The sequence below is a fragment of the Chiloscyllium punctatum genome, chromosome 22 (genome assembly GCF_047496795.1).
Source record: "Chiloscyllium punctatum isolate Juve2018m chromosome 22, sChiPun1.3, whole genome shotgun sequence".
In the NCBI taxonomy this organism is placed as follows: domain Eukaryota; kingdom Metazoa; phylum Chordata; class Chondrichthyes; order Orectolobiformes; family Hemiscylliidae; genus Chiloscyllium; species Chiloscyllium punctatum.
The window spans coordinates 44579122-44604219 of NC_092760.1; the positions used below are offsets into that span (position 1 = coordinate 44579122).

Here is a 25098-nt window from a genome sequence, read left to right on the forward strand (position 1 = left end):
ATTACACTATACCTCCTGCCAATAAATATGTTATCCCATATGGAGCACATTCAACTGCCAGGTTAAAAATAAATTCCCCAGTTACACCATCACATTCCAATATCGAGTATAACTATCTGAACTTCATTTGAACTTATTGTAGTCCATGACTGGTAAAGAGTCTACTGTAGCTGACAAAAGAATTGTTGGAATTTCAACCTTTAATTCTACATTTCCATTTGTATTTTTGTTTCTTTTCTTCAATAGTATTTTTACTTCCCTGATTACCCACCATCAATTTTCCAGCAACATATTTTCCTCCAGCTCCATGTAATAGACCAGCTCCTGGCAGGTTCCTGTTTTTATGCAAGTAATGCACTGACATGGGATCTCAACACATGATTGGGTGCAATACATTCTAAAATTCACTTCATATCAGTGTATCAGATTTCTAGAGTTAAAAACCATTTTTTGTTTTGTGTTTATTTTCCCTCTTTCCCTTGCTCAGATCTTAAGTATACTTAACCTAAGTGAAGCTTCAATGTGCTCCACACATCCAAAAGAAGTTGGATTTGGTTTTTCTATCCCTGTAATGCATAATAATGGCAGGGACTGAGGAAGAGCAGAGGCAAGTGGTTCTTGGAGTGGTATTGAATTTGCACTGATTCCGTACGAATGTGTACATCCTAGATGATCAGCTGTTCCCCGTAAGAGAAGTTATAGCATATTTCCATTAACAGGGTAGGTATAAAAACTCATAGTAACCAGGAAATTGATGGCTATTATTCCTCAGTCAGTATTTTAAGATGAAACATTAGGATTTAAATTATCAGTTTCCTCAATGAGTAAAGCTACAATGTGAATTGTAACTTAACATATTGATCTCAAGCACCAAGTTAAATGGGTCTGTTGCTCATTCTTCCTCAGATGGGAGCGATACCAGGAATCTGTTCTCTATCATTTTCCCCAAACTGGAAGTTATGTCTTTGGTAATGTGAAGGAAGAAGAATAGAAATAAAATATTTATATTCTGGTCTTACATTTAGCAGTAATATTTGGAAAAGAATATGCAGTTCATTCTGTGCCTCTATTTTGAAGTATACAGGATGAGTCAGACCAGTATGTCATTCTGCAGTTTTTCTGGTTTATTTTCCTTATTTGAGGACTTAGATCTCAGAATGAAAGAATGCCCTGATAAATGGATTAAATAGAAAAAGGATGAAATAGAAATTCTTCAGTAAAGTCCAGCATGTTTATTTACATTGCTAAGCAATTATAGTGCCCTGTCGATGGCCATTTTCACAGGATTTCCCACAATGGCAGCTGTATGACAATTTTCATATATTGTCATATTTTTGTCCCTCATTTCCTGGCTTATGTTTTTGTAATGCCATGAATCGTTTGTCCCTAAACAGGAGTGGATATGTGAGCAGATCTAAACTGCATTCCTGGCACACTCCGTTCCAGCTAAAAAAATCTCTCTCTTGCCATTTAAGGAAATGGAAACGTAAAGCAGTCATGCATGCAAATACTGTGTGTATGATTTTTTTGCTTTTTTTTAAACCTCTGCTATGGGCAGAATGAGTTGTTATTTTTAACTCATTGGAATTCTTTGAACATGTAAACAATCGATGAAGCAGCTTATTTTCAAAGTGATGAATGGAGTTTAGTAATGCAGCTGAAGATGATCCATTGTGTAAGAGTAACACGTTCTTGTTATGCTTTATTCATTACAAATTTATTAGTAAGAACAACTTATTAATAAATATGTAACTCTTACCCCAAATCTTATTGCAATATGAAAACTGACCCTCATGCTTCATTACTTTAATAATTATAATAGTTCTTGACCACTTTCTCTTATGAAGCATTATCCAACTGTTATTTTCTCACTGCGTTGCAGAGTTATAGACATTTTTGAGTTAATCTGGTAATACAGATACATATGGTCCTAAATTGCATGTGGCACATCCACATTGTTAACACAATCTGCTGAGAAATCTATCACAGTAAAATCTTTCATTAAAAGGGCTCCTACTGGTTTAAACACCCATTCCTGTAATCTGACTTAAATTGCGTCATACATAGAAATAACCAACTTTTCTATTGTTTTTGTGTTCGACTGTGTTTTTCATCCAGTTCTAGTCCCTTGGGCCATTTATATCTTCAACTGTCTACTCCATTTCTGACTGTTCCAGAGTGAGTTAACCACCATCTCACAATGACTTCAAAGGAGCTGTCTTCACTCCGTGCCTGGTGTGTGATATTCCGCGGCTGGTATCTGCAGTTGATCTCATGTCTCCTCTTGAGAACAGTCTAAAGTGGAGAAGTTGCCCTCCGTTTCCAGTCCCATGGATCCATTTTTGAGGATGCTGTGCAGAGGTTCCTGATTTTCATCATTCTCTTCACCTTCTAGAGCCCTGGCAGCCCTTAATTCAGCTGCCCCTTCACCTACCAGTGTGACGCCATCTGCAACACTTGGTGGGCGCTTTGCAGGATTATGGTCATAGGAAAGCAGTTTAAGCCTTGAAAGGTGTTCCATATTAGGGAACTCAGTGATTTTATTTTTGTCCACATCAAGGATTTCTAGAAATTCCATTTTTAGTAATACCTTCGGGAAGTCCTCGAATCTATTTCCATACAACCAAAATCCACGCAAATTTATGAACCTAACCAGATCCTCCGGTAAAGTCTTTAGCTTGTTGTCTCCCATCTGGAGTGACCTCAGACTGGGCATATTAATTAGTTGTTTGGGAAATTTTCTGAAATAGTTGCTCTCTATCCAGAGACACCTGAGATTTTCTAGATTCCTAAACTCTGGAGGAATTGTCATTAATCTATTGCTACCAAGGTAGAGCCGGGTTAGATTTTGCATATTGCATATAACTTTAGGCACATCCTCAAATTTGTTAAAGTCCAGTGCTAGAATCTTTAAGTTGACCAGCTGCTCAAACTCATTGGGAAGTTCCCTCAACTTGTTGTTGCTGATGTATAACTTCTCTACATGTGTGAACGAGCAGATCGGAACTGGGAGCCTCTTTATCTTCTTGTGGCAGGCATCCAGCATCCTGTCAGCCATTACTTCATCCATGTCGGTTGAAACGCAGCTCAGTTCATCATCAGGGCTGCAAGATAAGACAGAAGCAACCTTCTGAAATGCACTCCCCATTTTCATTCTTGGAGGTCAGCCCTCCCTACACAGGACAAAAGAAAAATCAGAATTGAAAATTTGTAACATTGATTATCAGAATACCCATTTGATTGAAAACAATATCATACAGTGCTGTACTGCACTTACTAGGCCACAACAGCATGCAATTGCTTGGACAATATGAACTGCACAATGACAAAAGTAGAAGATTATTGCCAATGAGAAAACAAATTAGCCAATTTTAGTTCATTCATCATAAGTTAGTTTATGCTAGTTTGAACCCTATTCTCATCATTTAAAGTACTTTCTCAGATTTAGGTTTATTAAACTTAATTTCGTATATGACTAGAACATCGCCTCTCTGAAACTTAGGATGTGAAGACCTGATGAGTTGAGGGGTCAAATTGTGTGTCAAATCACAGGCACTATATTCAGTGCCTACCCATCCTACCCATCATAATTTTACTAATGGCAGGGAGGGCATTGAATACATGTCAACTCTTGGGCTAAATGAAGCACTCCAATTGTTAATTTATGGTCATTTAATGGCCTCCCCACTGCTGTAATTTTACCGACAATGAACGTGGCCAGGACCAACTGTCCCACCTGCTAGGTCTCACTAGGTGAACTGGTGGCCTGACAAGGTACAGAATGCTGCCTTTATAGATCCTCTGTGCCTATCAAATGCAAAACCCACTTTGGCTTTCCTATTCCTTCCCTCCTCCTGCCCTTTCCATCTTTGCTCTAACTCAGCAAGGCCTTTAGGACTAAAAACAGTCCCACCAGTGTCCACCAGTCTGAATGTTAGCTGCTAGAACCAGGGAGTTGCCAGAAATTTCACAGCAGCTCTTAGACGTTCACTTCTTCCTTCCTTGACAATGGTTGAGGACTCACCTCAAGTCAATGAGTGGCTTTAGGATGTGTCAGCCATGCTTACCCTAATAAGCTCCAAATCTACACAGCTCATCTTTTTCATAATATTTCAGACCTCAATATGTCATGATAAACTTTCCGACTCTTTGAATTATCTCTCAGTTTAAATATTATCTTTTTGCCTCAATAACATAAAATTAATAGATTCATCAAATTGTAGTTTAATAAGAGTACTATACAACTTCATCACACCTTTCCCTACCTTTGCTGTCATCAGCAAACTTGACCAATTTATATTAAGTTTCTGAATGAAAGTAATTTGGTGTAAATTAGAAGCAATAAGAAGGCTTAGCTCTAGAATATGCTGTTTGGAATCTCACCCATTTCCATATAATTCCGCATAACAAAAACTTATTAATATCTAATCTTTAACTGATGATTTGAAAATCCATTCTTGAGCTTTAATCTGAATCCACACATCTTGGAATTTAGACGAATAACATTTTGGTTAGAACTTTTGAAACATATTTTACCTTTTATTAGGAATATTGTTCCTTTTCCAATCCAAGTGGACTTGTGTTGTAATTTCCAAATTTATTCCTAATAATTAATTCCATTGTTTTACACCAGATTGAAGAAAGATGGTGAATCTGTAGTTGCTCGTGTCTATTTAGTTTGCTCGTTAGTAAGTTACTTACATGTCAACCTTGTGTCAAGTGACTACCTCAAAATGTCTTGCCAGTGATGAGCAGGCGTTTCTGTTGGGTAGCATCAGTTTTTGTTCAGTATAACTCATCCAAAAAAGCCAAGCAAGTTCAAAACATTGAATCATAAATATAAATCGAGTTCTGTGACCTTTTGTGCTACTTTAAAAGCTATACACCAGAAAAACAGTCCTGTTCACAACATTGCCAAGTCCCTATAATAAACTATTCACTTGTGAGATTCTGTGATTGGTAATCATTGGAGGCTGTTAACACAGATTCTTAAAATGTAAGGGTTATTTGAGGAAAAGGCACAAATAGGCGCATTTTAAAGCCTTTCCAATATTACTTTTATTTAAAGTATCCAAATGGATCCATTTACTAATGGATGCCAATGATACCAGTATATGGCTCAACATAGCTTTAAAAGTGACTTTCATACTTAAAAGCGATGGGCTAATCCATTTTGACTGAAATAAACTTAGTTTAAGCTATTAATAAAGTTGCACTAAGTTACTACTCTTACATAAAACAATGTTTTTTTAAATGCAACATTTTTAAAAAAGTCTTAACATGCTGCAGGGTTGGAGAAGTTCATGGTAGAGCTTGATTGGAAACTTGAGGAAAAACAACTTCTGAAATCAAACCCAATTTTGAGAACAATTTGCACCTTTTTGCCCGAAGGGGAAATTCTCGACCCTTCTCCTGAGACTATCTTAATTCTTTGAGCGAAATGAGATCTAATCTCTGGGGAGGACAACTGCAAAATACCTCAAAGGCCAGAAATCTAAAAGTAATCCAGGAAGTGCTAGAAATACTCAGCAGTCCAGCAGCATCTGTGAAAAAGGAAACACAGTTAATGGACTGAATCTTATGGTTTATTGTCTAAGTGCCATTGTGTCAATTTATTTAGAGAGTTTTCACCACATTGACTAGTGAAATTTCTGACTTGTCTTACCAAAATCACCTCTTTAACTATCTATCCAATCTTTATGATTCCTTTTAGTTCAATTTTATCCTCACTTTACCATACACCATTCTCAGTACAGCTGAGCACTCAGCAGATAACCACCAAAGGATGGCACTTCCTTGTCCTGTGGCTTATTCAAAAGGCCACTATGTATCCAGGCAAACACTGGCAAACCAGTATTGCTTCTCACTGGAATAGAGTGGCACAGCACCCACAAAGCCATGCTGCCCATGACATATAGCTGGCATAGCTGACACTCACTCGCACATGCAATCCCAATCTCTCATCTTATTGTTTAATCATCAGACCACACGGTTCACTTCTCCTTGGCTACAAACAGCATTCCCTGTAACTGTTTTACTGGTTGCTTGGGCCTTTGATGCCCATGCACAGAAGTGACCTTCTGGAACTGGAGGTCAATGCTGTGATTGGCATTGCCAAAGCGAATTGTTGTCTGTGGAAGATCAAATTGCTGCCATTCCACCTACACCCTAGAAACCTTGAGTTTCATCGCTCTAGCATCTTTGTCTCTAGCTCTACACTTGCCTCTGCTTTCCTCTCCAGCCTTGACTGTCCTACCCTCTGGTTTTCCTCTGCTGACCCCACAAGTTCTCTGTGTGCTGTCCTTAATGATTGACAACCCCCCAGAGCTTTATTTGCCCCAGAACTTTGACTGACTTCAATGAGCAGCCCCTGGACATGACTCAAGCATTTCCCTGAGAATGCCTTTGCAGTATCCTGACAATTGCCCTGACTGCTTGTACTGGTCCTACAGGATTGGCCATTGCCCATTCTCTGGACTGTAGTTGGACATATGACCTGACTGTGACTGGCTGAGCCAAGCCAAGCTCCTGGACAGTGTGCAAACTGTGGTGATAGTGGAAGGTTCTGGTAAACCTTAAGACAGTGGCCCCTCCTTGACTGGACTGAGGACTCAACCCCTTGCAAATTGTGATGTAGTCAATTGGTTAGATAAATGTGCAGAATATTTCCCATGCAGGCAGTTGGCATACACAGTTGGTGTTAGATTGACATCTTGATGGAGTGTACAGCAAGATGTTTGACACTCTCCCTTGACCCCTAAAGCCTGGGATAGGTCTCCACTGATGAGCATGACAAGATTCTCTGGCTGTCTATATATACAGTAAGTCAGTGCAGAAGTGCTACGGATAGCCTTTCGGCTCTGACTGAGGCACCAACATGCTAAGGCAGGGCAAGGTGAAGTGTGGATACTGTGAGCATGCAGGTAGGCTTTATGTGAGCAAGCACTCAGAGAATAGCCAAGTGCCTTGAAATGCAGCCTGGTCCAATCCATGAGTTGGGTGCCTGCCCTGATGGACAAAGTGAGTTGCAATGCTAGTTGCCAGTGCATCCGACAATGCAGGTCTGTACTTCCTCAGCATCCCACAAGTAGGTCAGATTGGTGTCATGAGGATTGTGAGGGGTTGGCATATCTCCGACACCAATGGCCAAGAGTGCATGTAGCCTGTATCCTAAGATGCAGGTTAGTGCTGAGCAACATGAAGACTCCTTAAAGCTGGAGGCAAGCGGAAGTCACCATGTACCCGCTTAATTTCAATTTTGAGATTTCTCAATGTCTAGCTGGTTCAGCATGTTTGCTAAGATAGGAAGTTGTATATTAATGAGGTGTTAACAAGGTGCTTGATATATACAGGTAGTTCCCAGATTGGAAACAAGGTTCCATTCTGAATCTATTCACAAATCATTTTGTATGCAAGTTGAAACACAATGCAGGGCAACATAAAGTAGCCACTCATAAATGCAGGAAATGTTCATGTATCAGATCTTTAAAATATAGGATCACAACAGGTAAGGAAGAGCATTCGAAAATCAGATATTCATAAATTAGGGACCCCTTGTAGTCTAAAATTTAGAGTACAAGAGAAAGTTAGCCAAAAATATAAAAACAGACAAGAAATATTTCTTTAGGAAGAGTTGGTCCGACAGAACTAGTAATGGATGACATAGAGTTGATAGACGAACTGAACAGATATGTTGCAATGATCTTCACTGGAGAAGATACTAGTAACATTCTGAAAATGGCTGTATATCAGGGATTGAAAGTGAGGGAGTAACTCAAGAAAATTCCAATTACTAAGAAAATTGTTGGGACTGCAAGTTGACAAGTCCTGATGGATTTCATCCTAGGGTCCCAAAAGAAACAGATGGTGAAATAGTTGACACTTTGATGTTAATTTTCCAAAACTCAGATTCAGGGAATGTTCCTTTAGATTGGAAAATAGCTTATGTAACTCCTTTATTCAAAAAGTGAGGGAGGCAGAAAACAGGAATCTACAGATCAGTTATCTTAGTACTTACCATAGTACTTATACGATGGAATAACTGGGCACTGAGTAAGTTCAAGGTAATTGGACAAAGCTGAAACTTCATTTTTCTTTGACTAATTTATTGGAGGTCTTTGAAGAACTAGCTTGTGATTTAGATAAAGGGGAACCACTAGATGTACCGCACTGAGATTTCTAGAAGGCATTTGATAAGGTACCACATTAAAGATTATTGCAGAAACTAAAAGCTCATGGTTTAGAGTAACATATTAGCATTGATAGAAGACTGACAGCTCGCAAGAAGCAGAGAATAAAAACAAGCGGATCTTTTTCAAACCGGTAGGATACTGTCACAATGCTGATCTTTTTACAAGGTTACTATGACCTTGGGGCTTTAACTAGGCTGGGTTGAGAGGTTTATTGGGGTCCTTTTTGTTTACCCCTAACTAGTAATGCATCCATCCTAAGGCTTTCATGTCTTTAAAAAAGGTATAATCAAAGGGGAGTGGCCAGCCAGCTGTGTAGCTAGCCTTCATTTAGACTAGAGTTTTTGATTCAGTACAGCAGCAGTGTGTGTGAAGAAAGGCTGTTGGTTCTCTCCCTCCTTCTGCCCTTCTGATTGTGTAACCTGTAAGATATTTGTGTCATTTTTACTCTTTGTCCTAAGGGATGTGTTTATGGAACGGTTGCAAGTATTTTCGGAACAGCATCATTAGGTGTGTCGGGTTTTGGATAGGATAAGTTATCCAGTAATCTATTTTCTGTTTTTCATATTTCATTCTGTAATTTTGTAAAGAAATTCTGTTTGCTTAAAACCTGGCAGTCGTATCAGCTAATTCACTCTGAGAATATCTAATATATACTTACCTAAAACAAATAGCAAAGTTACAGTCTGGGTTACCTGATTAAATATGTTTTGAGGAGTTAGGCCTGGTCCATAACAATACCATGAGTGGTGTACTGCAAGAATAAATGCTAGGGCCTCAAATTTTTATGATTTATATGAATGATTTTGATGAAGGGATTTAAAGATATGGTCACTACATTTGTTGATGACACAAAGATAGGTAGAAAGTGAATTGTGAAGAACTATAAGGCCTACAAAAGGATATAGATAGGTTAAATGAGTGGGCAAAGATCTGACAAATGGAGTACAATGTGGAAAAGTGAGAATTTTCTTTGGCAGAAAGAATAAAAATAAGCATTTTATCTAAACGATGAGAGATTATAGAACTCTTGAGATGCAGAAAGATCTGGCTGGCTTAGTGCATGGATCACAGAAGATTAGTATGCAGGTACAGTAAGTAATTAGGAAAGCTGATAGAATGTTATGATTTATTGCAAAATAAATTGAATATATAAATAGGGAGATTATACTTCAGTTACACAAGGCATTAGTGAGACCACATCTGAAATACTGTGCACAGTACTAGTCACTGTACTTAACAAAAAGTTATTAATGCATTGGAAGCAGTTCAGAGAAAGTTTAGAAGGCTAATACTTGGAATGAGTGGATTGCCTTATGAGGAAAGGCTATTCAGGCCAGGCCTATATCCTCTGGAGCTTAGAGGAGTTGAAGCTGATTTAATTGAAATATACAAGGTCCTTAGTGGACTTGGAGAAAGTGAGGACTGCAAATGCTGGAGACCAGAGTTGAAAAATGTGGTGCTGGAAAAACACAACAGGCCAGGCAGCATCCGAGGAGCAGGAGAATTGATGTTTTAGGCATAAGTCCTTCTTCAGGAATGAGGCTGGTGTGCCAAGTGGCTACTTGGCCCGCTTGGCACACCAGCCTCATTCCTGAAGATGGGCTTATGCCCGAAACATCGATTCTCCTGTTCCTCGGATGCTGCCTGGCCTGTTGTGTTTTTCCAGCACCACATTTTTCAACCCTTAGTGGACTTGACCAGATGAACGTTGAAAGCACGTTTCCTCATGTGCGACAGAAAATGCAATATGCACTGTCTCAACATCATTACCAGGTTGGTTAAATGGCTCCCTTAATATGGGGGAGAGCACTTCCAGCATCTTGTGGAACCGGCACTGAAAAATCCCATAGTTACAGGGAAAATATGGGCTTTAAGCAAAGAAGAATTGGTCTCCATTTTACGCCTCATATAATTAAGCACTTCCCAAAGGACATGTAGTATTTCACACCAATTCTTGCTTCTGGTTGAGGCATGGGATATATTAGAAAGCATCTTTTCTTTTGCCTTTTAAAAAATCTTCCACGGAATTTGGACATCACTGGCTAGGCCAGCATTCCAGCCCTGGAGACAATGGTTGTGGGCCACCATGTTGAACTGCTGTAGATACACCCATTGTGTTAATGGAAAGGAAGTTACAGAAGTTTGAGCACCATGAAAGAATCTTGGAGGAGACAGGCAGTCGATGGTGCCTTGTATCTTTTTGGAAGTTAGAGATCAAAGTTTTCAAAGGAACATTGGTGAGTTGTTCCAGAGCATCTTGTATATGTTACATATAGCTGCCACTGTGTTAGGTCATGGAGAGAAGAAAGGTTTAGGGTGTTCTTTAATATTGTGTTTCATTAGACCATCCTCAATTGCAGCAATGCATTTATTTTCTTCTCTATATTATACTAGTTTTTTGTCCTCTCTGTGGGAAATTGCCAATGAATGCCTCATTACAGAAAGCTCTGTCCTCCAAATTCAGGCCTTTTTGGAACAAAAGTGAATCAGTGGCACTGGATTTAAAAGTAGAGAAAAAAAAAACATTGAGTGGTTTAGTACAAAAGAATGGGGATTGGGTGAGTGAGATGTGTGTTTTCTTTTCAGTCCTGGATATCTGGGTATGAACCCAGCATCCACTGACCTGACAGAAGCTTTCTCTTCGCTGCCTTTCATGACCTATATGATACGAATTTGAAACATATCCCACCTCAGTTCTGAGGAGAAACAAGTTCAAAATGCAAAACTGTTTGTAATTCAGAAAGGTCACAAAGCTGACTGGGGGAAAAAAGAAATGGAAAGGTCACCCTCACGCCATGGGAGATGTTTCTTTCTGAAGATGGGACCAAGCAGTATCACATCGACAACTGCATGATGTCTTTGTTCCTGTCACACTACAAGTATTCCAGCTATGTGAAATAGCTTCTCTTTGCATGTAAATCATGGTCTACTTCATTTCCTTTTGTAACTTATATCTTCATTGGATCTGAAAATGTAAAGCTCTTTAAATCATTTGACTTTTTTATTTCTCAAACAATATGGAGGCTTATAATGTCCATATTTCATAGTACTTAATAATTAATTCTTGACTTATTTTGTCTTTTCAAAATTAATCAGGTCCTGAACAACAAGATTTTCCCTTTCATCCAAATGATTCTAATAATATTAGTTTTCCTCAGAGAAGATATAGTTGAGAAGAGCTTTGATCAAGTTGTTTAAAATCATGGGGCTGTCTGGACAAGATAGATAGGGAAAAAGTGGTCGAAATGTTGAGAAACAAAGGACACTGATCTAATGTGATTTATTTTTAACATTCACAGGAGGTGGGCATTGCTGGCTGGCTAGCATATATTGTCCATCCTTAATTGCCTTTGAGAAGGCATGTAGGTACACCCACAATTGTGTTCAGTTTGGAGCTGCAGGATTTCACTCCCATGACAGTTTAAGAGTGACAATATATTTGCAATACTGGATGGTGTGTGGCTTGAAGAGTAACTTGCAGGTGATGGTGCTCCCATGTATCTGCTGCTCTTATCCTTGTAAGTGGTAGAGTTATTTGATTAGAAGGTACTGTCAAAGGTGCTGTCATGAGTTACTGTATCTTGTAAATTATGCCATTGTGCATCAATGGTGGAGGGAGTGAAGGTTGAAGGTGATGGACAGTGTATCACTCAAGTGGAGTGATTTGTCCTGGATTATGTAAAGCCTCTTATGTAATAAAGTGCTCTCATCCAGGTAAATCACTCAGCCATCAAACATAATCTCATTTTTGTTCTGAAACCATATCGCTTAGTTTTCAGCAATGACCATCACATCCTTTCCACATCCTTAGAACTTAAAATCCATACAGTGTGAAAACAGGCCATTCAGCCCAACAAGCCCACTCTGACCCTCCAAAGAGTAACTCACCCAGACCCATTCCCCAGCCCTATTATCCTATATTTAGCTCTGACTAATGGACCTAACCTACACATCCCTGAAGACTATGGGCAATTTAACATCACCAATTCATTTAACCTGCACATCTTTGGATTGTGGGAGGAAACCGGAGTACCCAGAGGAAACCCACGCAGACACGGGAAGAACATGCCAATTCCACACAGACAGCCAGCCGCAAGTGGAATTGAACCCAGGTCCCTGCTGCTGTGAGGCAACAGTGCTAACCACTGAGCCTTGTCAAGACTCTCCAGGATGTTATACACTTTAATCTAGTCACCTCTCACTCTACTAAACTGCAGTTAAAACAAGCCCAGCCTGTTCATTCTATCTTCAGAAGACAACCCACTTATTCCAGGTATCAATCTAGTAAACCTCTTCTGAACCACCTCCAATGCATTTACCTCCTTCATTAAATTAGGAGACCAAACTGCACACAGTATTCAAGATGTAGTCTCACCAATTCTCTGTATATTTATGTTTAATTCCTCTTGTAATATTAGCCATCTTGATGATTTGCTGTACCTGCATATTAATGTTTTGTGACTCACACCAGAACACCTAAATTCCTCTGTACCTCAGGATTCTGCAGATGTTTTCCATTAAGAGATACTCTGCTTTTTGATTCTTCATTCTAAGTGAACAAATTCTCATTTTCCAACATTATATTCAATCTGCCAGACTTCCATCCACTCAAAAACCCTATCTATGTCTATCTGCAGCTTCCTTATGTCTTCTTCATAACAAACTTTCCCACCTATCTTGTAGAATCTGTGAATTTAGCTGACATGTCTTTGATCTCCTTAACCAAGTCATTGATGCAAATTGTAAAATGCTAAGGCCTCAGCATAGATCCCTGTGGAACTGCATTTGTCACGCCATAAAACAAAGACTCATTGATGCATACTCTGTTTCTGCTAGTCAGTTAATCTTCTATTCATGTTATGATGTTAGTCTTTACACAATGAGCTTTTTTTAACAATAATTTCTGATATAATGCCTTATCAAATGCTTTCTGAAAATCCAAGAATAGTACGTTTACAGGGTGCCCTTTATCTACACACAAGTTATTCCTTCAAAGAAATTAAATAAATTGTTTAAATATGATTTCTACTTATCAAAAATACCATTCTATCTCTTCCAAATTCCCTTGCAATTTTCTAAGTGTTCAGCTATAATCTCTAAAATGGTTGATTCTAACATCTTCCCCACAACAGACAAGTTAATTGGCCTACAGTTTCCTATTTTCTGTCTCTCTCCACTCTTGTATAGAAGTTTTATGTATATGCTACTTTCCAGTTGAATGAACTGCAGTAATTGAATGAGTTAGTGAGGGATTAATTGGGGGAACGCATAGGTGGGTAACTAGGTGATGTAGGTAGACAGATAAGTGGAAGAAAAGGTAAGATGGATAGGTGAGCAATGTAGGTAGGTGAGTGAGGTGGTAGGTGGGTTAGTGTGCAGACAGGTGATCATCAGGATAGTTGGGTGCTCAGTGGGGGCAATTCAGCTGGTTAGGGGGCTGTTATGTGATCGCAGTGGGTGGCTGGTGGTTGACAGGGGCTGTCAATTGTGATGCTCAGTTGAGTTGTGTTAGCTAACCACTGAATTGGAGCAAGTAATAAACTGACTGATATTTCCAGGGTAAATATGCAGGAAAGTGCCATAATCTGCTCCAAGTCTCCACCCTGAGCTTAGGGTCAGAGTCATTCGAAAGGCTGCTCGGCAGAAGAAATCAATCCATCGCAAGTTTAGTTTCCTGGGCATTTCTACAAATGTCTGTAAGATAGGATCTCTGCAGAGCCCAGATGCACATTTCCCGATGTATGTCCCATTTCTGATAATCTTAAAGGCTGGAAAATGTGGGCAAATGTTTTCAAGTTTCTGAAGTGTGTCTTGAAAATGCAATCCTTTGACGTAAACAGGGAACACTACCACCATGTGCAGTTTCCTTTTAAGTTTAGAAGATGTGATAAGACATTTCAGTTGGGAATTCCTGGGTGTAGCGTGAATTTTAATGGCGATAGGTGATAATTTAGTTCAGGGGATTGACTTCATGACCAGTGTCAGTTTAGTAACATTCTGATATCTTTCTTCCACCTAACTGACATATTTAATCGTTGATCCAAGTGCCTTATATTCTCCTGCATTATTGGACTACATTTTACAACTATAATATTTCAGTAGGAAAGCACTTTGAAAAAAAGAAACTACTCCCATTGAGTTACAACAAAACATTAAAAGTTCACTACCTAATTGGAGGTATTAACCTGCAGATAACAGTTGTCTTTTGAATGCTTAATGCACTCACATCAGATTCCTTTCTTCACTGGCTGATATTTTGCTGCAAAGTGACTAAGTGTAGTGCTGGAAAAGTGCAGTAGGCCAGGCAGCATCCGAGGAGCAGGAGAATCGACGTTTCGGGCATAAGCCCTTCTTCAGGTCTTATGCCTGAAATGTCGATTCTCCTGCTCCTCGGATGCTGCCTGGCCTGCTGCACTTTTCCAGCGCCACACTTTTCAACTCTGGTCTCCAGCACCTGCAGTCCTCACTTTCTCCCTGCAAAGTGACTAGGCACAGCTTGAACAATATGCAGCAAGGAAACATTTTTTCACTGAATCAGTGAATATTTACAGCAGAGAAGAAGGTCATTTGGGTGGCTGTGACCATGCTGGGTCTAAGAGGTACCAGCTAGTCCCGTTTCCCTGTTCCTTCCCATTAGCTTTGCAAATTCTTTCTCAATGATCTGATGGTCTTCTAAAGCCCTGATTGAATCAGATTCCCTTGGCTTTCCCATACCAAGGTGAGATGACTGACTTGCGTCGGGATTGCTACAGACCTCCAGAGATTTGCCAGGCTTCGCCCTTCCCGGGTATATTCACCATTCTTCAGATCCTATCAGTATACCTGTGCTCCATCTCCCTGATGAACTGGTTGAGACAGGTAAGTGATCTGCCCATGTAGGATGGCAGGATACCATCTTGATCTCACAGCATCAATCTTATTTGCATTGCAGCGTGGTGTTTTGGAACATCCTTTGACTTGTACATAAGATTGGCTTCTTGCCACTGGATACTACAAATATCAGTGGTCCAGAATTAATTGTGCCTCTAGCTAGCTGGTCCAATGCAGTTAGAACTCAAGCATCTACTGAGTGGTGTGGAAAATTGCCCAGGTATGTCCAGTCCTGAAAAAGCAAAACTAACCAACCCAACCAATTGCTACCCAACAGTCAACTCTATTATCAGCAAGGTGATGAAAGGGGTCATCAAAAGTGCAAACAAGCAGCATTTGCTCAATGGCATTCAGTTTGGGTTCTGCCAAAGCCATGCAGCTTGTATCAGCCTCACAGCCTTGGCCCAGATATGATGAGATGGGAGTGACTACCCGTGATATCAAGGTAACTTTTGACCAGGTATTACAACAAGCAGCCCTTGTAAAACTGAAGTTGATGGGATTCAGGGGAAGACTCTCTATTGGGTGGTGTCAAGGAAGATGATTTGATTGTTGGAGGTCATTCACCTTAATCCCAAGACATCACTGCAGGAGTTGCTCAAAATAATGCCGGAAACGCAAACATCTCCAGCCTCGAGCAACTGTCAGTGTGGAGGTTGCACATTCTCCCCGTGTTTGCATGGATTTCCTCCAAGTCCTCTGGTTTCCTCCCACTATCCAAAGATGTGCAGGTTAGGTGAATTGGCCATGCTAAAATTGCCCATAGTGTTCAGAGATGTGTAGGTTAGGTGCAATTTTCAGGGGAAATATGGAGTAATAGGTTAGGGACATGGATCTGGGGAGGTTACTCTTCGGAGGATCAGTGTGGACTTGTTGGGCCAAATGGCCTGTTTCCACACTGTGGGGATTCTATAATGATTCTATGATTATGTTGACTGGGCTGGTGTGATTCAGTTATGACCAGTAATTAGGTAGGCTGGGGTTCTTTTCCTAGAACATAGAAGACTGATCAGGGAGCTAACTGAGGTGTACAACACTCTGAGGTTAGATAGGGAGAAAAATTGTCCTGTAGTAGAGGAGTCAATAACCACAGTTTTAAGATAAGGAACAGGAGGTTTATAGGGAACTTAAGGAATGATCTTTTCACCCAGAGGATTGTGGATGTCTAGAACTCACCGCTTAAATGACCAATAGGGATAGGACTTAAGAACTTGAAATGCCATAGCATCCAAGGTTATGGTCCATGTGCTGGAAAATGGGATTAGAATAAAGAGATGTTTGATGACTAGCATTGACATAATGGACAGGAGTCCTCTTTCTGTGCTTTAAAAATTCTCTAATTCTATAACATATTCAACATCAAAACTTGAGCAGGTAATGCCAAATAACATATGCAGTACACATGTGCCAAGTAAAAGAATCACAGACAAGACGATTGTCATTCAATGGCATTACAATCATGGAATACCCCACTAATAACATCCGAAGGGGGTCGGGGGGGAGGGGGGTTACATAGACAGGAATTTGAACACAGTCAGGCATATCAACACTGTAGCTGCAAGAACAGGTTAGGGAGGACAAATTCTGGAATTACCAACGTATCTGCTGGCTCCCTGAAGCACATCCACCACCTGTGATACATTTCAGGGTTGTGATGCATTATTCTTAGATTTCTTGCATAAGCATAACTACAGCAACATTGATGGGTCTTAAAGAAGCACAGGAATAGGAGCAAGGGTAGGTCATTCAGCCAGGTAAGTCTGCTCTGCTATTACGTATCATGGCTGATCATCTACCTCTATGATACTTTTCTCCATTTTTCTCTACTACAGGACAATGTTTCTCCCTATCTGACCTCAGAGTGTTGTACACCTCAGTTAGCTCCCTGCTCAGTCTTCTATGTTCTAGGAAAAGAATATAGTCATTGGTATCTAGATATTTGTTTTGAGCATGCTCAATGATTGAGCTTCTACAGCCTTTTGATTTACAGAATTCCAAAGGTTGACCACCTTCTGAGTGAAGAAATTCCTCTTCAGCTCAGTGATGAATGAGCTACAGGATTTTGATCCAATGACAGTCAGGGCACGATTATATATTTCCAATTCAGAATGATAGGTGACTTGGATAGTGTGCTCAAAGTTAAGCCTCACAATTGCCAATCATCACAAAAGGTAAAATAAATTATCTAAGTATGCAAAATTCCCAATTTACTTGTCAGTCAAATGCAGCTTAATAGGAACTACTATTTATTATATATAAATAGATTCTAACCACATGAACTGTTGACATATAACTTTGCCCATTACTTCTAATACTAATACTTCTCTACACATATATACAGACAGAGACAGACAGACAAAATAGCATTTGCATTATGGGTGGATGGATAAGAGTGGAAAGCAGTCACAAGGTTCACTGAGATGATCATTTTGCTTGCAAGGACTTGCTTTTCTTCAATCTCTCTTCTCCAGGTATTTTACATCTCTTTAGAAGGCACATGTGATTGGTATATTAACTGCACAGTCTCTTAGTTGTTAAAGCCACAGCTTATAACAACTGGTGAAAGAAAATAAACTGTCTTTCTTCAAATTTTAGGTTTTAAACTGAAGGGACTGCTACACTACCTCCCCTCCTGAAAGTCTGCAGGCTGCTGTCATTCTGTCATTCCACTGCCAGGTTCCCTCAATCAGGCACCAAATACCTTTCAGAGACTCTCCCTCCTCTCCATCAGCCCCAAAGTAGACCCATGTGCAAACACAGAAGGATATACTTACCATGCTCCCCAAAGGACAAGATTAAGTGTATGCATTTGCTGGATAAGAAAGTCTAAACCTTTAATGTGCACAAACCTAATTTAGTTTGTAGTTGGCATTAAACTAAAATCTATAGTTTAAATTCTACAGGTGTTGCCTTAAGCATGTGTTTTTTCAAAGCTCACAATGAAAGAGTTGATTTGATAAGAACAAGCTGAAACCAGACCCACATTAAGTGACTAAGGTAAGCACTTCTGGTGAGAACAATTGGTGAGTATTTCTATTTTTTTAAATAAAAGTAAAGTATTTAGCTTGTGTTTAGGCCTCTATTATTTTACTTCTCTTTTTCTTAAAAACTGTAGGTATAAGATAGATATGCAGAGGAACCTCGATTATCCGAATGACACAGGCGGGGAGTATTTTGTTCAGATAGTCGAATATTCGGACAATTGAATGGCAGATAATACAGTTTAGCCAAGCATCGGGACTTTGCGATCTTGCTTGGATATTCCGAAATTCAGATAATCATATGCCAGATAATCGAGGTTCCTCTGTATTGATGTTAAAAGAAGAGCAAGCATAGTAACGTTATGAATGACTAAAGCAAATATAATACAATCCAGATGGCAGGTGAGATGATATGATGCTGCCGCAGCATGTGGGAGCTGCTGGAAATCATAGTGAACCAGAGTGAACACATCTAGAGCAAGCGTTTATCGCTCAAGAAACTTTGGATTTGAGTTTAAGTGCTGGTATCCAAATTGTAAACATTACACCACATCAGGGAGGGGAAAGTTACCTCGACCCTTATTTCCAAGAGGAAGTCATACCCCTCAGGATTGTGTGACTGCAAGTAAGGCAGGTACAGGGACCTAAGCAGTAGCTTTTAAGAAGCCTTAGCCCTTGCTTTTGTCCAGCAGTTACAAGTTCTTGCAAGCTGTGTGAACAAGAATGGAACCTGAAGAGAGGATGAGTAAACTGACCACAGCACAATGGTATTGGGAGCCTTTCAAGCAATTGAAGCAAAATGAATAAAAGCAAATTACTGCGGATGCTGGAATCTGAAACCAAAAGAGAAAATGCTGAAAAATCTCAGCAGGTCTGGCAGCATCTGTAAGGAGAGAAAAGAGCTGACGTTTCATGTCTAACTGACCTTTGTCAAAGTTTTGACCAGCTTTGACAAAGGGTCAGTTAGACTCGAAACGTCAGCTCTTTTCTCTCCTTACAGATGCTGCCAGATCTGCTGAGATTTTCCAGCATTTTCTCTTTTGGAAGCAAAATAAATGTAGTAGTAGTAGTAGTAGTAGTAGTGGAGAACAGAGTAATTAGGGGGAATAGATACTATTCTCTATGTGGAGCAGGAGTCCCAAAGGCTGAAACAAGAATATAAATTGCTGGAGGAACTCAGCAGGTCTGGCAGCATCTGTAGAGAGAAAGCAGAGTCAATGTTTCAGCTCCAGTGACCCTTTTTCAGAGTTTTTCAGCAATTTCTGTTTTTGTTTAAGATTTCCAGCATCACAATTCTTTGTTTTATTTTAGTTCCAAAGGTGCCAGGGTTAAGGATGTTACCTCACAACTGGAGAAGAATTTGAATGGAAATAGAGGGATTCAGTTATTATCATGCACATTGGCACTAATGACAATGAAAAGACTAGAAAGGGGATTTTTCTATACGATTTTGACCAATTCAGAGTTAAATTACAAAGCAGAACCTCCAAGGCAATAGTTTCAGGACTACTAACTGAGCCATGGGCAAAGCAAACTGACATGGGTTAGTAAAGTCAAGAGGTTAAATGCGTCGGCCAGAGATTGAGGTATGGATTTCAGTTCATGGGGCTCTGACTTCAGTATGGGTTAGACAGGAGATGTTGTGTTGTACTGGGACACTGTCCTGGTGAATTGAATAAATAGTGTTGCAGAGAAGGCTTTGAACTAATGAGAAGGGGTAAGGTTCTGGAGCATGGATATATAAGCTTAGAATGGCAGCAGTGCAGAATAGCTATTTAGGTAATGATACTCAGAGTGTGACAGGAAGGAACAGTATGCACAAATACTTTTTAAAAGCCGCAAATAGATGGAAAAAAAAAGGCAAACAAGTAAAATTAATTACTCTTTAATTGAATGCATTTAGTATTCAGAAACAACAATATGAATTAACACCACATATAGAGATTAATACTATGATCCTATGGCTGTTCTGGAGACATGATTACAAGAAGGTCAAAACAAGGAACTAAATATTGACGAATATGTGAATTTTGAGAAAGGACAGGCATAAAGGGAGGGGTGATGGAGTAGTTTAGTTAGTACAGTATGGAATAGGTGCAATAGCAAAAATGACCTTGGATCAAGAGATGGGGAATCCATATAGGTGGAAATAGAATAGAACATAGAATAGAAATTTATTATCACATGTATTTTTACATGAAAAATACAGTGAAAAGTTTGATAAGCTCTCCAACACAGTGCCTACATCAATGGCAGAAGTCACACTTAAAAGTAGTAAAAAGTAAAAATAAGACAAAGTTCATTACAGTTCAATTATCGTCTCCTAGGTTCTGGGAAAGCCAATTAAGGAATGATGGAGTACCCTGTATATGCAATGGAATATGCTGGATCACTGGAATATTGAACTGAAAGCTGGTGTCAATGCAGCTGGATTGAGACCACCTTTCCTCTCTTTCAGGCCTAGCTGTAGACTTGGAGCCTTGGCCTAGTCTGCGTGTCTGGGCCAGAAGACCCAGCCCAAGAACTGTTTCTCGCTCGCTGGGAAACCCTGAGTTGGGATGGAGCTGTGTCCAGATCGTCCTGGCATTGCTGTTGCTGCCACTGAAGGCTTCCTCCCTCACCTGCCTCTGTCCAGGCTTAAAAGAACATAAAATGATGAAAAATGAAAAAAGATAAAACGGGCAACAGTGAAAAAAAGAAAGTAGAAAGAAAGCCGACGGGAGTGGTTGAACCCCAGGCTCAGCCAAAAAACTCTGCTGCCATCTTAGATAAGAAGTAACAGGAAAAGAAGACACTGGTGGAAATAGTCTAGAGATTCCCTAATATTAGCTGTCATGGAAGCAGTACAGGAGAGAATACATCAGGAGATAATGAACACTTGGGCAGTACATTAATCATGGATGACTTTAATCTTCACATAATTGGGAAAATCAAATTGGCAGAGATAGCCATGAGGAAAAGTTCATAAAGTATATTCAGAATAGTTCATGGAACATTTGGTTTGTGATGCGTGTTCACACCAACAGCATAGGTTAAATTTCCAAACAGACTGAACTCACCATAAGGTCCTACTTTCTTGACCTCACCCCTTGCCTGAGAAGTTGTTACCTCAGGTTAAACCCATCACCATATCTCTAATGACAGAGCGGGCCTATGGTCCTCTGGGACTATTGTGACCACGCCTAATACTACTGCAACCTATAGCAAGATCATGTTATTTTGGAACTGGTAGTGTGCAATGAGGCAGATTTAATGCATAATCTCAGGGTAAAAGATCCCCAAGGAAACAATGACCAAAAAAGGATAACATTTAGCATTGACTTTGGGAGTGAGACACTTGGGTCGGAAACAACAATGCTAAACTCAACTAAACATAAATTTTAAAAAAGTGCTAGGTTTGCTGCAGTAGGCTGGGATGGAGTTAAACAGAAAAGACAGCTTATGAACAGTAGCAGAGACTTAAGTAAATAGTTCATTACTCACAACAGCAATATATCTCAGCAAGGATGAAGGATTCCAGGAAAGGGATAAACCAACCATGGGTAACCATGGCAGTCAAGGATAGCATCAAATTGAAAGAGAAAACATGATGAAAATTAATGGTTAATGAGAGGATTGAGAGAGTTTGAAAAGTCAACAAAAGATAACCAAAAGAAAATAAAAAGGAAGAAAATAAACAGAGGGTAAACTAGCAAATACTAACAAAGTGGATAGCAAAAGCTTCTTTACATATATAAAAAGGAAGAGAGAGGCCAAAGTGAACATAGATCTCTTAGAGGTTGTGGCTGGGGAAATAATAATGGAGGAAACAGGAAATACCAAAGAAGATGAATATGTATTTTGCCTCAGCCTTCACTGTAGAAGATATTAAAAGCATCCCAAAAATATTTATTCACAGGAGAAAAAGTGGGAGGAAACAAATACAATAATTTTCATCAGAGAAATTCAAAGGAATGTAATGGGGCTAAAGGTTGATAAGTCCATTGGATCTGATGGGATGCATCCCATGATAATAAAGGAAGTAGTTACTGAGATAATGGATGTATTGGTAGTGATCTTCCAAGAATTCTTAGATTCTGAAAAAGTACCAGAGGTTTGAAGACTGCCAACACTTTTATTCTAAAAGGGTGGGAGATTAAAAAAAAAGCAGTGACAGTAAAACTGTTCGCTTAACATCTGTCATTGGGAAAATTTTAGAGTTTATCACAAAGGATATAATAGTAGAACGTTTAGAAAAATGCGATATAATCAAACAGAGCCAGCGTGTTTCATGGAGCAGAAATAACATCTGACAAATGTTTTAGAATTATTTGAGGACATAAAGGAGAACCAGTTGTTTCATACATTAGATGGCTCAGTGGTTAGCATTGCTGCCTCACAGCGCCAGAGACCCAGGTTCGATTCCAGCCTCTGGCAACTGTCTGTGTGGAGTTTGCACATTCACCCCCTTTCTTCCTCTGCGTGCTCCAGTTCCTTCCCACAGCCCAAAGATGTACAGGTTAAGTTGATTGGCCCCACAGGGATAGGGTAGGGGTTCAAATCAGGGTGGCATGCTCTTCGGAGGGTCAGCATGGACTTGACGGGCCGAATGGCCTGCTTCCACACTGTCGGGATTCTATGATCCTTCTTCAGATATCAAATAAGATACCACACATAAGTCAATTTAATAAAATAAGAGACTATGGTGTTGGCAATAGTATGTCATATGGATAGAGCATTGGGTAATAGAAGATGGAGAGTTGGAATAAAAAGGACGTTTTCAGGATTGCAACCTTTAACTAGTGGAGTGCCACAGGGATCAGTGCTGGGCCACAATTACTTCCAATACAAAATAATGATGTGAATGAGGGAAGTGAACGTATTATCACCGGGTTTGTAGATGGCAAAAAGAAAAGCAGTGGAAAGGCAAGTAGAGACGATGGCATAGGCTCTGCGGAGGGATATAGACAGGTTAAGTTAGTGGGCAAAACTTAGCCAATGTACTATAATGAGGTTATGCACTTTGGCATAAAGGAGCTAATTATTACTTAAATGGAGAGAGACTGCAGAAAACTGCAGAACCGAGAGATTTGGAGGTCCCTCACATAAAGCTAGCATACATGTTCACAGGAGTAAAAGGAAAGCAAATGAAATGTTACCCCTTATTTCAAAGGGATTGGAGTATAAACCATGGAGGTTTTGGTAAAATTAAACAAGACTGTACTAATGCCACACCTGGAATACTAGAGAATGGTTTTTGTCATCTTAGATAATGAAAAAGATATTGGCAAGGATGCAGTCCAGAGATGGTTCAATAGGTTAATCACAGGTATGGAGGGATTTTCTTATGGGGCCTGTATCATTGGTGTTTAGAAGGTTGAGAGCTAACCTTATTGAAACATATGAAATTCTTAGGGGCTTGACAGTGTGGCTATGGAGAGGTTGTTTCCCTTTCTGGGACAGTCCAAGACCAGGGGTAATAATCTCAAACTACGGGGTCACCCAGTTAAGATAGAGAAGAGGAGGAATTTCTTCTTCCAGGCAGTAGTAAATCTGTGGAAACCTTTAATTCAAAGATGTCAAATGTAGGTCTTTGAGTACTTGCCAGGCTATGATCACTTTTTAATCAGTAATGAAATCAGGGTCATGGAGGAAAAGCAGGAAGGTGAGGTTGAGAATTATCAGATTAGCCAAGATTTCATTGAATGGCAGAGCACACCTGGTAAGCTGAAAAGCCTACTCCTGCTATTACATCTAATAGTCTTATGGTGTACATATATCAGTGCTCACCCACCACTGGGTTAACACCAGCATCACTGAAAGGTGTGTGTTAATTACCCACTTGTGGGCCTCCCTCAATTAGTTTTTAAGGTTTTGCCACTGTCCAAAGGCACTCCTATCAGGGAATTGGTCAGATAAGGCAGCAAAGTGGTAGGTTTCATCCCAGCCATCTCCCATCTGATTAAATACCTCCACAGTCAAACTTTCCAGAGGAGAAAATTCTGTTTAATATTCTGCTCAATTTCCCAGTTTGATATCAAGTGCCAGCTTTGGCTCAATTGGAAGCAACTCTACCTTTGAGTCAAAATTTCATACACTCTAGTTCCAATGTGGAATTTGTGCAAGCAGCTTCAGCTAACATTCCACTGTCCTGCAATGTCTGTGATGTGTATTTTGTCTCTAGCAGGATATTTGTATCTAATGCTTGATATTCCTCAATAAGAACTACGTATGGGTAACATGGTATTGAAAAACCCAATAAACACTTATCACAGCTCACTGATGTGTGCAATATTACCTCCTAGGCACTTCCATGACTGTGCTAATATCAAGCTTTTCAATTATAAAGACTTCCATTAGTGCACCCTGCTTCAATTCCTAAGTTGAGATGGAGTCTGACTCCTTTATACACTCAGCTGATATACAATGATATGATGATGGTCAGATAAACATGTCTCTTCATGGTATAGTGACATACTAACTGTGAGACACAACAGATACCATCTCTCAGGTTAAAGGGGGTACTAATCTGCCCTTTTTCTTCTACATTCATGGGACATGAGCATTGCTGGCTAGGCCAGCATTTATTATCTATCCCTAATTGCCCAAAAGGCAGTCAAGAGTCTATCACATTTCTGTGGGTCTGAAGTCACATCTGGGCCAGACCAGAAAAGGACAGCAGTTTCCTCCCTTAAAGGACATCAGTAAATCAGATGCATATCAACAATAGTTTCGTTGATATCATAAGACCCTTAATTCCAGATATTTTCTTGAATTTGAATTCCACTACCGCCAATGATGGAATTCAAACCTGTTCCCCTGAAAACTACCTGTGTCAGTAGATTAATAAACTATTGATAATACCACTAGGCAATCACCTTTCCATTTTAAAAGACTATGAAAAATTCTACAATATTATGCAAAAAAAGGATAAGGAGTTCTCCTCTGGTGTCTTCCCCCTTAATGACCAAACATATGATGCTCTGGTCGAGAATCATGGTTCCCAGACATTGATTTTCCTTCTGTTTGCTGAATAGAAATTCAGGGTCTGAAGTTGTACAGGACATTAGTGAGGC

At 39.7% G+C, this 25098-nt stretch overlaps 1 protein-coding gene across 2 annotated transcripts in view; it reads right to left on the minus strand.

Annotated features, from left to right (window-relative positions):
- Positions 1-1175: 1175 nt before the first annotated feature.
- LOC140493585 (leucine-rich repeat-containing protein 10B) overlaps positions 1176-25098 on the minus strand; it is a 29240-nt gene continuing 5317 nt past the window's right edge. Inside the window, exon 2 of one of the 2 annotated variants that reach the window (XM_072592187.1) lies at positions 1176-3104. In XM_072592187.1, coding sequence (XP_072448288.1) covers positions 2273-3104 — 832 coding nt within the window. In that variant the 3' untranslated portion in view covers positions 1176-2272. Of the gene's footprint in view, positions 3174-25098 lie in introns of both variants that reach the window. The other variant, XM_072592186.1, reaches the window with a different exon arrangement.